Here is a 17,933-nt window from a genome sequence, read left to right as displayed (position 1 = left end):
ATTGTAAAAAGTAATAAAAGTAAAAAGTCATGTGAAAACATTACTTCTAGACTCGATTCGCAAAAGGTAAAAAGGAGTTTCATATCTTAAAAGAAAATTATTTAAAAATTTCTTCATCGATAAAAAAGTCCACAAAAGAAACATTTATGATCGTTTTACTAAATTAATTCCAATAGAAGCAGCTAAGACGGAGTTCACAAAAGCCGAATTAAATTACTGTACCTCGATTGAATTTTAAATATCTTGATAAATTTCACTTATTTGAAGCCATTTTTACAACTAAAAATATACTGCAAATAAAATACCTTCCTAATAAACGGATACCGAAAAGTTTAATATACCAAAGAGGATATAGAACAACAATTGTATTTATTTCCCTTGTCCTTCCAATAAAGATTTATTACTTTGACGAAACAAGATACCTTTGAGTTTCAGTTGATTGGGCAAAGGATGGGCCGTTTTGTAGACAAAATTTATTGTGTTATCTAGTGTCTTAGATTGCTAATAATAATAATATGATTTGGTGTGATTTTTGCTGTTTCTTCAATCTTTTATTACATTCCGTAAACGTGTAATCTTGTGACGCCTGACAAAATTGAATAGCAATTTTATGAACGTTTTTATTTGCTGTTATAATTTAACGCTGGTTTCACCAGGCTCGTATATCGTATATTTCAACTATGCTGTGTCAATATTTGTTTACCAACATCAGAGTATTGACTGAAACGGTCTCCATTTATCTTAATTAGCGTTGGAGCGATACTTCGCATCCAGCGGAGCAGCGACATAAATTCGGTTTTAGAATCTTAATTTAATTAAATATTCAACTAAAATACGGGTTACCGTCTCAGATGTCACAAGACGGAAAATAATATTTATAACTAATAAACTTAATAATACTAAGTACTTATAGAAATAAACAAATACATTCCTATTTAATAATATATTTAAATTAATATATTGAACCGATTCACAATTCTATAAACAGCCAACAATGCGCCAGAATTAGCCTAGAAGATAGACCAAAAACAAAAGCAAAAGTCAAGTCGCGTACAAAAATACGAGGAATAATTAAAATTGCAAAAACATTGTCTAGGATTGTCAATTTGAATTATAAAATAAAATAATATTTATTGAATCGAATTAATCAATACTACGCTTTATCTTATTTTGTATTTTTTAACTATTAATCAACTATATCTAAAAATTACAGAATTTATCAGATAACAGAAAAAGATAGGCTATTATTTTAATCCTACAACACATATCTTAGTATATTTTTATTAAAGTGAGCAGTCATATTACCAAAAACAGCAAAAAAACATATAACCTCCAACCATAAAAAAATGTCCACAATTGACCTACAAACATAAAGAAATAAATTCCAAACCAAATACCTTTTGTTTTCAAATATATTAAAGAAAGAGGTCAAAGGACTTAATATAACTGTAAAATATAACAGTTCGAAATGTCTTTTTATGTTGATCCTTCGAAACTTCGGTCATTGACAGCCAGATTTCACACCAAGGTGATAATTGTCTCCTCTTCTAACATCAGGAAATTTAAATGCACAGAGCGAGACAGAAAATCAAAACGGTACTGTTAGGAACTGCTCAGTCAAGGACGAATGCACTCTATACGAAAGAGGTTCTTCAATCATTTTAGTATCTGTATTCCAACTTTAAAAGCTTGTTGTTTTTTCTTCCGCGCTCTTTTTTAATCTGTATTTTACTATTAATAAATTAAATTGCAAATATTTTAATTTTTTGGTAATATTTTATGGAGTTTTAATTTTTCATATAGCAACACTAAAGTTTTATCGGGGTAACGATTACGTGTTCTTTTGCCGCTTTTACGAATACCGTTGAAGCGAACTGAGTCAGTCGTGAACATTTCTCGACGCAAACCAATTGATCTAAATTAAAAAATAAAAAGAGAAAATTATTGCAGTATATTTGTGCAGTGAATTATTGTGTTTATAAATATTATTTTATTGGATAAAGTTATTTGAAGACGGTAAGTTTTTTTTTTTCAATTTAATTTTAATTAAATTACAAACTCGCGCATTTGAAATATTTTTATCTCTTTAGTTTTTAATATTTGAATATGGAATTTATATCAGCCAGTACAAAATAATATAAAAATAAATATTGATAAAATTTTATGCATTCCATTTGACAATAAAAATATTTTCATGATAAGTATTTGAAGTATAAATCTTTTCGTTTCATATCGTAAAATATTTGTGTCGTTGTTTATTATTTTTATGCAATGAATAACATGTAAAAATTTAAATAAGGTAGTCAAATCTACAATAGGATTAACGTCGGAGTCCATTGCCAATTTATTTTATTTTTTAAAAAATAAAAGAGATGGCAATATGTTGTACGGCTTATTCGGAATTCATACGGACAATTAATCAAATCTTTATCATTCATATCACTAGCTATCGCCCGCGACTCTGTCCGCGCGGGATAAAAAAAATAGTAGCCGATTCACAGACTTACTAAATATGCGTATAAATTTCATAAAATCGGTCAATCCGATTCGGAGGAGTATTGTAACTAGCATTGTGATGAGAGAATTTTATATATAAGATGTTAACAAGTATCGAAATATACTTAATTCTTTAATATGGGAATGTCTATGGCCAGAGGCCGATTTGCTATTTTGTCAAATAAATGTGGCTTCTTGCTCGCTTACCATTTTTCACTCCAATAAAATATATATAATGTAACAGACTGATCTTATACTTAGCTTATAAACGATCTAGACAATTTTATAATTAATTACGAATATGCATTTCGATAGCTGATAAACCGGTAAAAAACTATGTCATTTTTTATACAATACGGAATATTTTATTGAGCAAACGGAGACGGATTTAGTTTTTGCTTCGATAGTGAAAACAAGTTGTAAAAATTTGCAGTTAATTTGTTGTTTTTGCATCTTATTGTTTTTAATAAAGTGGAACAGAGAAAATCATGAATTCGCATAAAAACCAGGGCAAATATTGATGGCAAATACGTAAAATATCGTACATATATTTACACGATTCATTACGATATATCGAACATAAACATTCATGGAGTGCACATTTCGTACTAAACCTAATGCTTGAAATAATCCAGCGTACACCTACACCCTACCCTACAGTTTGACACACGCATTATTGACTATCGTGTGATATTATAATATATGTTTAAAATCTTACTTCTCATTAATATTATAAATACGAATGAAGGGATGAATGTCTGTTTGAAAGTATCTCCAGAATGGCAGCATGGATATCGCTAAAATTTAGCATAGATGTAGAACATAGCCTGGAAGAACACATAAGCTTTACGTTTTCTTTTAATCCAGCGTGGACGGAGTCGCGGGTGACAACTATTATTTTAATAAAAGTGCTCTTAAAGTCAACTGTATAATTAAAATTATATTATTATAAAAGAGACCTTACATTACTCTATTTATAAAACGACAATCTCTTCTTAGTTCTACAGACGTTTGTGGACCTTGGCTTGGTCGAAAATCACCGACAATCTCTTTGACGCGACAAAAATAGAGGTGTATAAATAAAACTTACTAATATAATATTATAAATGCGAATATTTGGATGCTTGTTTGAAGATAACTCCAGGACGGCCGAACAGAAACCCGCTGAAATTAGGTATAGATGTAGAACATAGCCTGGAAGAACACATAGGTTCCTAATTAAGTTTTTCCGCGCGGACTGAGTCACGGGCAACAGCTGGTCATACGTGTGTCTACTTTCAGGAATATTTAAAATTACCAAAATTCTGTGAAATCGCATACCTGTGGAGATAAGAAAAAATTCTTAACAAAAACAATTGTTATGACAAAAGTTTAGATATAAAAGAAAACAGATGATTCACTCACTTTTGCTTTTCAATGAAATAGATAAAATGTTCAAATCTTTGTTTTGAGGAATTTGTACTATTATCTTGCGTTTATTATCTCTGGTTAATAATTATTGCCTTAAGGAATAGAAAATAGCCTTAACGTTAAGTATTTTGTTATTATATAATAGAAAATTGGTCTAATAAACAATAGGCACTAAAAACCCCCCCAATCATCTATATCCTCTCGAAAACTAAACATCTAAACAAACAGATTGTCTCTGGTATAGAAAATGTAATTAAAATAATTTATTTAAGAAAACCTAGCTTAATATGAAATGTAATAAATATTTAACTAAAACTAGGCTAATCCAAAAAAGAAATATACATTTGTCAATTCGACCAGTATGCCAATTCACTTCCTACATTATAACAATCTTTTTTATCAAGCCTTCTTGAGTGTAACCTCCACGGACAGGTAGTAGGGTCAATAACCGAAGACGCTGTCGTGACGTCACACGTTCCTTGTACCGCTATGAAGTTAGGGACCGTATACAAACTAGTTATAATAAAATGAGTCAGCCGATTAGTAAAGTGAAAAGAATTTAGTGTTTCATTTGTTCGAATAACTCCAAAACTAATTTTAATCTTTTACTAAGAGTAAGTTCAATCAAACAAAATTGTTAATTTTCGTATTAAAACGTGTCTTAGTAAAAGACATCAACGCATTAATTTATAAATATTAAAATTAATTGTGGCAAAATTCTTACTCACATTAAAGTTCGAAAAAATATTTATTTTTTTATATCATAAGGTGGCAAACGAGCGAGCGGCCACTTGAAATCGCTGAAATAGCGAAGTGACCGTTGCCCATAGACATACGCAATTGCATAAGCGTTGCCTACCTTTAATCGACGGAGGAGAGGATGCACAGAAAGAAAATATTTTCCCTTTCCATGCATCCTCTCATCCGGGACGCACACTCATCAGACGAAACGCGGAATTGCTTCCACTTCACGCCTGTCTTCTGTGTGGTCGTGGTATTTCACCGGGCGAGCCGGGCCAATTCGTGCGAAGATGTTAAAGTGGGCTCTACCACTGTTAAATATTAGAGTGTTTTTCCACCGAAGAAACATTTAGGCAAAAACAACATATTATAAAAAAAGTATTTTGAACAGTTTTTACACATATTACAGAAGTTCCTGATGTGAAAACTTACGAATTTATTAAAGACAAAAGACCAAAGATTCCTCTATTATTATGTGTGCAAATACAAAATATGTCAGTGAAAATGGTCCCTTATAAACCGCTACATGCATGTGACTCGTACTACTAAGTTACAATACAACTAACCTAATACTCCAAGTTCGAATTCGAAGACGAATAATTGCACTTATTTGACTTAATTTGACAATTATATGTAACTCTTTTCATGAGTTTATTTATATGACTTATTTTACTTCAATTATTCAAACTTTCGTGAGACATTATACTAAACTGATATATAAACATCATCATATATATCATATCATCCTGATGAAGTGCCCCCGATGGGCTCGAAACTAGTCGGTGCCGCCACCGGACGTATATACGTGAGTGTTTAGCCGTGTTTATATATGAGTTTATTTACTTCAGTTCATAATTCTCTTGAAATAAGTTTAAAAAACATTTACTTTTATCAACGCTAAATTTAAAAGTAATTGTATGTCCTTAAATCAATAACAAATTAAAGCGAAAATAATTATTTAAAGAATTACTTCCTGAATATAATTCAATCATGTATTTTTATGCAATATCACATAAATAGGAACTATTTATTATACCAATATACATTCTCTGCTTATTCTTTTAAGTAGAAAATATATATTATTTTTAACTTTATAAATTCTTTTACCATTTTATATTGTTAAAGTTAAATTAAAAAAAAAACCACGAGAAGATCCGAAGACGATGTTTGTACTGTTAATTTTAGTCTCCCATGCTAAGATCCCAGGACGATATACAGTTCAAATTCGTGTCTCTATTTATAATATTAGAAAAGAATTTTCATATTTCATACACAAAACGTATTTGCGTTACTCATAACAAAAAAAATTGCAAAATTTTTTGTCGTCGTTCTGGGTAATCTTTGAAACAACGGGACTGATTTTGACGAGATTTTCATTACAAGTAGCTTATGTAAAAGGGAATAACGTTAGCTTATTTTTAAATTTATCACTGTTAAAGTTGTAGACAGCAACAACGCATAATTGTTAGGAAGAAAATCCGATATTGTGCCGGTGTATCAGCGCAACATTAGCCTTACTAAAATGTCGACGTTTATGTCCCCTCACTAATCAATCTGACACTTGACTTGATAACGAAAACGCGCCATTTGCGCCAAAACATTCTAACTAATAATGTCTAAAATAATTAAGTTACAAATTAACAAAGATAGTTATTTTACTACATTATTTATAAACCAGTTAAATTCAAGTTAACTAGTTTATAAATGTTGTCGTTTATAACAGTATACGTTATAGTATTGTTCAAACGTAATTTGTCTAACTGATAACGCACCTGATAAGAATACCAGTCTAGTTAAATTACCTAAAAAGTATTTAAAACGGAAATTACCTAACGATTACTTAGTAATCAAATTAATCATCGCAATCCATCTATTCTTATATCACAAGCTAAATAAAAAGAATTTATATACTTTTGTAAAACGGCGCAATTTTATTATAATTCAATTAGTATTCAAATATGAAATAACTTACCACTCGATGACAATACCACATCTTGCAGGAACACTCTGTATATAAAACAAAAAAATACCATTAAAAAATACCTAAAAAAAAGTTAATGTACAAGACCCATTTCTTATGACCAATTATATGATCCAAAAAACCATATGATTTCTTTAACTCATATATTAAAGTTACTAGCTGTCCTCCCGCGCCGAAATTAAAAAAAAAAATAATAAGTTGTCTATATGTATACATTCCTCCAGACTATGTTCTACATTTATGCTAAATTTCATCGAGATCCGTTCAGCCGTTTTGGAGATACCTTCTAACATCCATCCTTCCATCTAAACATTCGTATTTATAATATTAGTAAGATTTCCATCTCTGTTGTTTACATAGGGTATGAGTGAGAGGACAGTTTGTTTTTATACATTATTCGAAGTTCATCGTAAGATCATTACTTCGTGTAACAAACCTTGTCCTGTACAATCCAGTAACTTTCCGCCATCTTTGTGGGTTAACCGCTTTCCTTATTTGCTGCACAACGCTGATTACTTTCTCTCTTTTAATTAAATTGAGAATATATCGGTAGTGCAGTTTAAAAGTTAATTTGTTTGTTTATTTTGTTTATTTTCTATATTAGTACGTGTTGGTTTATTTTATATAATAATATTAAAAGAAAACTGTAATAAAAATCACGAAAGTTCAAATGCTATTGATTGTTTTCCAGGTGAATTCAAAGAGTCGTATATTAATTCAATCCTCCTTTCTTTCCTACTTCTGAAAATAAAAAGAATGGAACATAGCTTGCAAGATGTCTTCTTGATTTCAAAAATAGAGTTTAAAGAGCTACTCGCAGAATAAAGTTAATTTGATATTTTCCCTAATCTATCTTTCGAGCTAAATCATGTTCAAAAGTACATTACTTTCCAAAAGTTCTGGTCCATTTATTTATTTATTTACAACATGGAAAACTTACAGCTATATTTATCTTTTTAACTATAGACTAAATGACTGAGAGACAATAATAAGTCTTCACTTATAAGAATGTTACATCTGAAATGATCAAACAAACAAAGAACGCTACAATAAAACTATAGTAATAGTTAACAATGTAGTTAAAAAAATAAGTAATAAGTAATAGTTTCAGTTCAGTTTATTACAAAAATAACCCTCATCATAGCATAGTAACTGTGTACACAACGCGAGCGAGATTTCATCAGATTTCCCTTTTAATATACGAACAGTGAAATCCCGATACTTGCATTTGATGGACCGTTAACAGCATGTTTTATTCATATTGATGCTGCGCATGATGGGTCCTAAAAATGTCTGCACATTTTAAAAAATGTTATCTACTTGATAATAATAACTACAGAACGACAAAATTATTTAACCAAGTGTACATAAGTCAAACTAAATTATGTTACCTCACTACCTTTTGACAATGACGAAAAAGTGTCAAAATAATTTTTCCCGCTGAACATGTTTTTGACAGACCTAACCTAACCTAAACGCGATAGCAGCGCCCCTCATGTCGGGCATAATCTTCTCTTATTATTAAGTTGCAGGGACACAGCTAAGCTAACATAACCTAAACTTGAGTTTTAGAAGCCTAAGCACACAGAGGATATATCTCAGTTTTTTCAAAGCGAATGAGTGGAATAGCAACAATTTTTTTAGGATATTTGCACAGAATACTCCGTTATTTAGGGGAGAACAAGTAATATTGTTTTTAACTATATTAAATTTTCCTTGGTAATGCCTGCCGCTTGTCCTAATTATTAACAAAATGATGTGTCCTAGTATATTAAATTAAGTTATATTATAAATTATTCAGGAGAGAATAAGTGTGAACAAAAACAGATATCCAATTCGCCTTTTGAATTTAAATTGCAATCAACAGTGGCGTGTGACGCCATATTGATGATATTATTCAGTCGTAAATCAAGGATATAAAACTCATAGATATGACTTCAAATATTACCGCATGACATAGAGCAAATAAATACTCCATGCACTTTGTCCGAAAGAAAAAAAACCTTGCTTAACGTCATTTACTATCAAAATCAATTCATACAAAAGATCCAGTTACTAACATACAATAATGAAAACGAAATTTATTATTTATGCTACTACAACTGCTGTTGTTTCAAACTAGCTGTCGCCAGCGACTCTGTCCGCGAAGTACGAGTATTAAAAAAATAATAACCTATGAGTTCTTCTAGACTATGTTCTACGTCTTTGCCATATTTCAGCTAGACCCATGCATCCGTTTTGGAGATACCTTTTAAGAAACATCCATGCATCCATCCAAACATTCGCAATTATAATATTAGTAAGAATGGTTGGAACGCGATAACTTAAGCGAATTTTATCGTAATAAATTTTGTTTATTTCTTGTTATATCCGTTTGTTTTACATCAATGTTTTAAACTCAATTAAATTTTTAAATCCGACGAATGAAGTCTGACTACTGGAAGATTAAATTGTCCATTACATTTTATAAAATCCATCAAAGCGACACGATAAGTTCTTAATTACTTTTTTATCAAATAATTGAGTCATATCATAGCGTCTGTTACTTTAAATCCTGATATTTTCTCAATTAAAGGAATTCATTGCTGATATGTTAACTGCTTCAGAAATCACTTTTGCTCTAAGTGTATGCTTTAAGCAACTCTGAGTGAGGTTATAAATACATTCCTAAACCCTAACTCCATTAGTTATTCTAGTAAATTGTCATCATCATCTCGAAGCACCAGGTTTTATGAACCTTAATTTTTTGCCTGTTTTTATGAACGGTCGGCTGCCTGTTACCAATATTATTTGGAAGAAAAAAAATTTTGATAGCTGTAATACCACGATATTGACTTTATATCTTACTAATATTATAAATGCGAATGTTTAGATGGATGGATGGATGTTTGTTTCATGGCATCTCCCGAACGGCTTAACATATTTTGCTAAAATTTGGCATAGATGTAGAACATAGACTACATATTAAGTTTGTTTATAACTCGGCGCAGACAGAGTCGTGGGCGACAGCTAGTCGAGCAAAATATATTGTCCAAGTATATTAGTGATGTCTTTTGTCAATTTTTGATTAAATTAATTTACATGTCTTTACAGATAAACCATGGCAAGAGTCAGCGTTCTACTAGTATTGCTGTGTCAGATTCTGACGCTACCGATTCTTGGTAGTAGAAGCGATGATGATAATCCGTTCTTGGATCTAGCGTCTTCCTTCCTCCAAAACATGGCGGATGGAGGTGGTAACAACATGAATGGAATGGCGGCTATTGGTAACATAGTCGGAACTCTAATGCAAGGTGATAATGCAAAGAATTTAGGAGCACTTTTCGGACAATCAGATGGTGCTAATGCCGGTGATGTTTTGTCTGGTAAGTTCTTGTTACATACTTCTAATAATTGTGCTTAAAAATATATTTAACTTTGACACTATTCATATTGCAATGAAGATTCTATAGAAGTCAAGGTATTCCTCATCTTACTTCAAATCTAAGTAGACACTATTTATGTACTGTTAGGAAGAAAATCCGAAAATGTGCCAGTGTCTTGTCGCAACAATAGCCCTACTAAAATGACGTTTTGTCCCCTTACTACTCATTCTGATACTGGACTTTGTAACGAAAGCACGTCATTCGCGTCAATGGATTCTAACTTATAATATGAGGCATACCGTCGACTCGTCGTAAGATTTAGGAGCTTACTATTAAGACTGATTCGTTCTAACTGTATTCGCAGGTCTAGGCAGTCTACTTGGCGGTCAAGATGGCAAAATAGATCCAGCACTAATGGGATCGATGATATCAATGTTTGCAAACCAGATGGGAGGTGAGCAACCAAAGCCACAACGACAGAAAAGACAAAGTCAAGACGACCCGATAAATTTAGACGGTATACTAAGCCTTGCTTCTGGACTACTAGGAAATAAGAACGCCGCAGGAGTTCTACCTTTAGTTATGAATACGTTAAGTTCCTTCTCTGCTCCTGAAGCAAATAAACGTGCAGATAGTCACAAAGAACATGCCACATTCCTACCTCCATTCTTGGAGAAAGCACACCTTTATTGGGATTTGTTTATGAACTCCGAATTAGGAAAGACCATTTGGGAGAAATCAGGATTGAAGAAAACAATGAAAGCATTCATAGCTCCAGACGGTTCGATCAGTTTTGATCTTATGTTTAAGAATTTTGAAAATCATTCGTTCAGAAGACACTGGATTAAAACTGCTGCGAAATATTTGACTGATATGGTTGTTCACGTCGCTAAACCTGAAGTATATCAGAGGTAAACTTTAATTTGCTTAATTATTTTTATCCTATATCGAAACCTAACCCCTGTTTATGTTTAAGATATTATATTTGCTGTAAACCCTTTGATAATGCCATTCTTATTGAATCTTTTGCACGCGACTTCCTCCACGCCAAATTAAAAAGAAATCTAAGAATAAATATGGCCTATGTTACTCAGTAATAATCTGGCTTTCTAAAGTCAAAAGAATTTTTAAAATCGCTCCAGTACTTTTTGAGTTTAACCCTTACATACGAAACTACTTTTCCTCTTTAAAATACTAGTTTAGATGTATAGATTCAACAATAATCTAATGCTTATTTTCAGATACCTAGTATCAGGTCAATTCATTGTAAATAGCTTCCTAGACGCACAGGGTTTACCAACAAACACACATTTCAACATGAAGAGACCAACTGAATCGTTAACAACACTCATCAACTACGTGCTAAAACATTACTTGGCCATGGACACCGATGTATCAGAATACGTGAAACCAGCTGTGGATTATCTTAAGGTAACCAGTACTTTAAACTTAAATCAACATAGTTTTAAAGAAGTATCTTATCTAGTAAGATACATCTAAAAGATTTTTAATTAATTTAAATTACTGAACTCCTGGAACAGAACTACAAAAGTTCTATATCTCTATTTAATAATAAAGATGTAAGTTTCCTACTCTCCCTCTCCCTCTCTGTTCAGCCCTTTGACTCCCACTGCTAGGCATAGACCTCCCAGAAAGAGCATCCAGGATACGCCCACAACCTTGCTCAGATCATCGAGCGAGAGGTCTGCCCACGCGACGTCGACCTGTCTGAGTTTCCTACTAATTAGTTGTTATTTTTTCAGCAAACTCTAAAAATGGCTCAATCCACATCTCAGAGTATCGTCAGTAAAGGCGACTATAACGCCGTAGCTGATAGATTGACTGACACTCTGAACTTGGAAGTTATAGAGCCGGTTCTCAGAGTGTACCGAGCATACAAGCATTCAGTGAAAGCACCTCACTGTCAAGAACATCTCATGTGCCTTGTAAATAGACATCCTGATCAAGGCAAGCAAGGTGAGTGACCACAAGTAAAAAAACCAGACTAGAGAAATGACCATAGAAACACCACAGAGCGTCTGAGAGGGAATACGACAAAGAAAAAATATTTGTTAAATAATTTGGCAATATAATCTTAAAAGCAAAACTTGACAATAATGAATCGCAGTGAAATATTTTACTGAACGTCTCTGTCTAGCAAAGCTGTAATTATAACAGTTTGTCGTTTTTAATTGTGATATCATATACACCAGGTCTGCCCGGCTTCAAAGCTGGTCTCACCAAGCTGAGTAGCCTCGCCGCGTCTGCGGCGCTTAGCTTCCAAAACGGCAAAGGATTCTGGGACCTCTACAACGCTATACAGAATGATGTCAATTGCGAGGTTAGTCGTGATAGATCACTATAAGCTTACTATCTTATTAATATTATTAATCCGAATAGATCGATGGATGGATGAATGATTGAAGGAAGGTATCTCCGGAACGGCTCAACGGATCTTGATGAAATTTGGCATAGATGTAGAACATAGTTTGAAAGAACACATGGGTACCAATTAAGTTCTTTTTTATAACTATTCGAGTTAAAGCTAGTTTACGTTAACGAGTTTTCATAATTTCACACTGGCTGATTATAATTTGATTTATTTTTAAATATTTACTTTATAAATATGTGCCAGTAACATTATGCTATACTGGAAATATTGATTATATTTTTTTTTATTGCAGGCAAAATATCCCGCAGATTGCGCTTCTTTCCACGAACACGAAATGAAAGTGACGACTGAGGTGTACCATATGGAATTATAAGTACATGAAAAATTTAGTTATTTAATATATATTTTAATAATACTACTTAGTAAATATAAATAGTATTTGCAAAATTATGATATTTATAATCTGTTCCTTTGAAAATGTTTTGCATAGATTAAATATAAATATTTTTATAGTGTAACATTTTAAGACGCAAAATATATTTTTAAACATAATATTTTATAGGAAAAAATAAGTTAAGGCATTTTGTCAAAAAGTTATTTTGTGACTAAGTTAAAAAAAGCTGGAAATGGTGCTAAAAATCTACGACGTTTAACAAAAGTTAGACAATACGAATCTTTCCTTTTTTTCTGTATTTAAAAAATTAAGTTTCCTTGTAAATATGGTATGTATTTAAGTTAAAAAATAAAAGACTTTATGAATTATTTTTTTTAATTCAATCCTTTATAATCGGAAGATATATTTATGCTACAGTATACAATATTTACCGTGGATTTCTGAGATCCTCTTTTAAAACATATTATTATCTCTGTTTTATCAAAGATGAAAGAAAGGGATGACGATATGTTTTATCCAGAAATTCTGTTACAGAATTCAACGGTTAGACTAACACAAATCACGTAATAAGTTCTAAAAGATTGCACAATACACAAATTATTGTTGGTTTTTTTCATAAAGATGACGTGGCAACAGATTTAACTCCTGTCATGTTTAAATTAATGTGTTCTGTGAAAAATGACTAGCAATTATTATTTTGTTTGTTTTTTTTTTTATTAAAAATATTACTCATTTTTTGTTAATATACTAATATTTATTGTACCATACCAACTAAGCTCTATGCTTGTGCTAGGATATGGGTTACAATAGTCGAATGGCGGGAATCGAACCCCTGACCTCGTGATCGGAAATCCGTACCCTTAACCATTAGGCTATTGACTATAATAGGAGCATTAGGCTATTATAGGAGAAAAGATCAGAGATTTTTTTATACATTCAAATATAACATAGTGTTTGATTTTAACTTTACTTTATATCCCTATTGATTAATATCATACCAATTTATTGCATAAAATACATACATAGTGCAATAATTTGATGAAAATATCAAAGATAAAGGACTAATTCAAATATTAACTATTTACTATATCCAATGTAGGCTTTATTTCCTGACTGGTATATTCTTGCATACCCATTCCATACCCTCCTGGAAATAAATTAAAAAAGTCTTAATTAAAAACGAATCATTTCACAAATAGGCTATTTCATATTTCGTTCTATTGTACCAGAGACAATTCATTTGTGTTCTTTTTAATGTACTTACCTTCACTCCTGTTCCTTCAATGGCAACACAGGCCTGTATTTGCCATGTACGATCTCTAATTAAATGAAGACCAAGATGTTGCGCGACTTCACTGGCTGGTAAAGCTATAAAAATAAAGTGAAAAAAAACAACAATTTAACGAACAACGGGCCACTGATCTCTATAAATCGATAGGTCATACTAAAACTCGCCTGATGAAGTTCCTGATGATTAATTACATCTATATCATTAGTTCGAATCCTTACCACCACTATTAACCGCAACCAAAACGACAAAAATAAAATAGGAACAAAATACCGCATATTATAGCCTGTCCATTTATAAAGGTCAATGCCAACAACCTACGAAACTTTAGCCCATTGCTTCGAATACTTACCAGTATCCAAATCTTGTTTATTAGCATACACTAATAATGGTACACCACGTAACTTATCATCCTGCAGTAGTTCCGCTAATTCTAGACTTGTCTCTTCAAGTCGTTGATGGTCTGAGCAATCCACGACATAAATCTAAAACAGTACAAAGCAACAAAGATCCTTCTGATTTCAAAGACGATTAGGGAAACCTGGCCTGGATGGAGGGGTTAAAGACTTGGAAAGATTTAGATATGATGCGATATTATTCAACATACCAAGATATCAGTATTTTCGAAATAATTCCTCCAATATGGACGTATCTTTCGTTGTCCTCCAATATCCCATACGTTCAATTTAAATCCGCTAGATAGTACGGATTTAATATTAAAACCTGCAGTTGGAGTAACGTGATTTACATCTTCTGATGCCAATTGCTTTAAAAGTGTTGTTTTACCAGCATTGTCTAAACCAAGCAGTAATAGACGCAATTCTTTATCTGGATTTGAACGTAACTTTCTTAAAATATTTAATAGACCCTGGAAATATAATTTTAGCTTTAAGATATACATTTATAAAAACGAAATTGTTTAATCTAGACTAATTACCATCATTAATACGCTTGGATAGTCACTTAATATTAAAATAAATTCTTGTATCACCTAAACCACAACAGACATTCAAAATGTGTTTATATTATTGTTGCTATGGTTGCAATAATATTAGCATTTGGCTCGCAATCTCTTATATCGAAGATCATTCAGCACTAATAGATATATAAAATAATTTTTATTTCTTACATTAATTTGACCACTACGACTTAGCCAAGCAAATTTTAATTGTGTGAGTATATAAAATAAAAATTGATGACACACCAAATAAAACGAACATTCTTAGGATTAATTTCAACATTCTTTTTCGATTTTGCCTCTGGCTGTATGAACAATTTACGTTTGCCGAGTACTGTCAATGTCAAACTGTTAAAAATATAACCTAAAACGTAAACAAAATTCCTCGTTTGCGCACGTGGGGATTGGTCGTGTTTATTTTAAATTAAGAAGCAACAAACAATCTAATTAATAATGGGAAAAGTAAAGCAGGAACCAGTGGAGGGTAATGAGCAAGCGGACACATCAGTAAAAGGGGAACCACAAAATTATGACGATAAAATCGAACACTGCAGCGTTATCGCCAAGCCAATGGCACCGAAGAAACTAAGTAAAAAGATATATAAACTGATTAAGAAATCAAGCAGTCATAAAAATTACATTAGGAATGGTCTTAAAATTGTTCAAAAACAATTAAGATTAGGCGAGAAAGGGTAAGCAATTTATATTTGTTTTGTAATTTTTAGGTTAGCTCATGGGCGCGAATAGCGTCCTTTTAGACAAATGATGAATATGAACTGAAAATAATGATTACCCACTTATATCAGTTTCCTTTTGTTTTGCTTAAATGTTTTAACATTTTTATGTGTTATTTAAACTCAATATATGTCATTAATATAACCTACGAAGTATAGTTATATTTTATAATAAAGATACTACGAGTTTTTAAATGTAATATTTGTAACTCAATCAAATTAATTATTATTACTCAATACTTACTTCTTGGTAAAAAAACTCCCACTTCGAGCCCACTGTTTGATTAAAAAAATTCACATATCACACACACCCTATTATACCGACACTTAGTAAACATTTATTATTTCAGAATCGTTGTATTCGCGGGTGATATATCTCCGATAGAAATAATGTGTCATTTACCTGCCGTATGTGAAGAGAAGGATGTGCCCTACTGCTATACTCCGAGTCGTAAAGACATAGGTTCAGCAATGGGAACAATGCGTGGCTGTATTATGGTACTGATAAAAGAACACGAAGAATATAAAGATTTGTATGATGAGGTTAAAAGTGAAATTAAATATTTAGGTCATCCTTTATAAGTTAGTTATAAAAAAAATTTAAACATACAAAATAAGGTTCATTTTCTCTAATAAAAGTATACTTCAAAGATAAAGACATTAACAGATAGAAATTTGATTGCATTTTCAATAATATTTCAAAATATTTTATGAAGCCATAGCCGGAGTTCAATTTCTTGCTTGTTTCTCTATAAATTAAGTTTTTTGCTTATTGTAATTGTATGTCAACATCAGAGAACAACTCATGCTTATCTAGATTCTACATAATTTCCAAACCTTATAATTGATTTGGAATCATTTTTGATAACCTCTCTATCTCTTAAGGTGCCTCTCCATTTAATAGAGGTTGGTCAGCTCAGTGGACTTTTGCCAGCCTTGTATTCAAGCAAAATAAATGTTCCACGCTGGTAATATCTAACCTAAAGCATTGTTAATCTTACTAATTAAAATAAACGCAGGATCTTAAATATTAGGTTTGACTAATCTAATTACAAAATAATGTACTTTCAAATAATGTTAATTCATCTGCAGTTCCTCAAATATTTCAAAATATAATACATATTACAAGGCTGGAATATCATTTTTTGTGCTTATTTTTTCAATGAATATGTTTTAAGTTCGTTTTGGATTTTGTTAGAACTATCTTAATGTTACTTTGTGAAAATTCCAACTTAGTAATTATACTGTAAATCATTGGTCGTTTTGAAAAAGTTTCTATATAATTATATCATTTAACAAAACTCACTAATAACTAAGTTTAACTTGAAATTGTGTTAAAAATCAAATGATTTGCCACAGATTTTTTCATTATATCAAAACATGTAAGACCAAGAAAGCATTGTAAATATTCTAAGACAAATAAATATTCCATTTCATAAAAGTATTTTCATTATGAATTTCCATCTTAATAATATTTTAAATGCAAAAGTTTAAATGGATGTTTGTTTGAAGGTATCTCCGGAACAGCTTAACTGATCTTGATGAAATTTGACATAGATGTAGAACATAATTTGGAAGAACAAATAGGCTACTTATCAAGTATTATTTTTTTTAATTCTACGCGGGTGACAGCTAGTAGTTTATTTATTGAGGATAAAAACTGCTAACTCTTATATGAAGGTAGTTTTAAATGCCAAAAATAATGCTGTATACCAAAATACGGCAGATGGCGCAGCAAAGGAATTGTAAAATGGAACTTAACTACATAAATACTTTCCACTTTAATATGTATTGTCAAAAATACCTGATTTGATGCGAGGAAAGTAAAATCCAAGCGGCCATTTTGTTTTAAGAATCGTTCACGGTCACATTATATTTACATACACCGACACTCGAAAACATATTTTAACATGAAACACACACTCACACACAATTTCATTTAACTTTACTGTCTTGTTAAATAAATAAGAAAACAACTACTAATTGCGTAGATAAATTGAGGCAATTATCAATTGTTTTTGTACGCGAACTAAATCGCGCGCAACTTTTAAATCTTCGAGCACGTTCGGGAACTCTCGGCAGATGTCGGTTACATCCGTGTCGTACATAACTATAGATACAAAATTATTTAGTAAATTATATAACCTTAAAAAAACCTATATACATAATCTGTA

General features: G+C 31.5%; 3 protein-coding genes across 3 annotated transcripts; 2 read left to right on the top strand and 1 right to left on the bottom strand.

Moving 5' to 3' along the window:
• The first annotated feature begins 1,800 nt into the window (after nt 1-1,800).
• Nucleotides 1,801-13,144, top strand: LOC106116237 (uncharacterized). The gene is made up of 7 exons (XM_013309996.1): nt 1,801-2,016; nt 9,722-9,993; nt 10,358-10,904; nt 11,235-11,424; nt 11,757-11,970; nt 12,207-12,334; nt 12,678-13,144. The coding sequence occupies exons 2-7, from the start codon at nt 9,729-9,731 to the stop codon at nt 12,756-12,758; spliced, it is 1,425 nt and encodes a 474-aa protein (XP_013165450.1). The 5' UTR covers nt 1,801-2,016; nt 9,722-9,728; the 3' UTR covers nt 12,759-13,144.
• Nucleotides 13,145-13,589: 445 nt separating this feature from the next.
• LOC106116254 (ADP-ribosylation factor-like protein 3) lies at nt 13,590-15,086 on the bottom strand. Its single transcript, XM_013310015.1, has 5 exons — nt 15,005-15,086; nt 14,675-14,935; nt 14,420-14,552; nt 14,044-14,147; nt 13,590-13,926 (listed from the first exon to the last, which is right to left on the bottom strand). The coding sequence occupies exons 1-5, from the start codon at nt 15,008-15,010 to the stop codon at nt 13,882-13,884; spliced, it is 549 nt and encodes a 182-aa protein (XP_013165469.1). The 5' UTR covers nt 15,011-15,086; the 3' UTR covers nt 13,590-13,881.
• Nucleotides 15,087-15,354: 268 nt separating this feature from the next.
• On the top strand, nt 15,355-17,190 carry NHP2 (NHP2 ribonucleoprotein). The gene is made up of 2 exons (XM_013310016.1): nt 15,355-15,717; nt 16,110-17,190. Exons 1-2 carry the CDS (start codon nt 15,479-15,481, stop codon nt 16,339-16,341), a joined length of 471 nt encoding a protein of 156 aa, XP_013165470.1. The 5' UTR covers nt 15,355-15,478; the 3' UTR covers nt 16,342-17,190.
• The last annotated feature ends 743 nt before the right edge of the window (nt 17,191-17,933 follow it).

The sequence above is a fragment of the Papilio xuthus genome, unplaced genomic scaffold, assembly GCF_000836235.2.
Source record: "Papilio xuthus unplaced genomic scaffold, Pxut_1.1 DF827756.1, whole genome shotgun sequence".
NCBI lineage: Eukaryota > Metazoa > Arthropoda > Insecta > Lepidoptera > Papilionidae > Papilio > Papilio xuthus.
Note: the sequence above shows the minus strand (reverse complement) of the source record. Positions and strands in the feature narration are given on the sequence as shown.

Excerpts from the sequence above, each read along its gene's own strand:
- LOC106116237 (XM_013309996.1), top strand. The coding sequence starts at position 9,729 with ATGGCAAGAGTCAGCGTTCTACTAGTATTGCTGTGTCAGATTCTGACG. Across the intron at positions 10,905-11,234 it reads AAACCTGAAGTATATCAGAG|ATACCTAGTATCAGGTCAAT; the intron begins GTAAACTTTAAT and ends GCTTATTTTCAG. Across the intron at positions 12,335-12,677 it reads AGAATGATGTCAATTGCGAG|GCAAAATATCCCGCAGATTG; the intron begins GTTAGTCGTGAT and ends TTTTTATTGCAG.
- NHP2 (XM_013310016.1), top strand. The coding sequence starts at position 15,479 with ATGGGAAAAGTAAAGCAGGAACCAGTGGAGGGTAATGAGCAAGCGGAC. Across the intron at positions 15,718-16,109 it reads TTAAGATTAGGCGAGAAAGG|AATCGTTGTATTCGCGGGTG; the intron begins GTAAGCAATTTA and ends TTATTATTTCAG.
- LOC106116254 (XM_013310015.1), bottom strand. Across the intron at positions 14,553-14,674 it reads TCGAAAATACTGATATCTTG|ATTTATGTCGTGGATTGCTC; the intron begins GTATGTTGAATA and ends GTACTGTTTTAG. Across the intron at positions 14,148-14,419 it reads TAAACAAGATTTGGATACTG|CTTTACCAGCCAGTGAAGTC; the intron begins GTAAGTATTCGA and ends TTATTTTTATAG.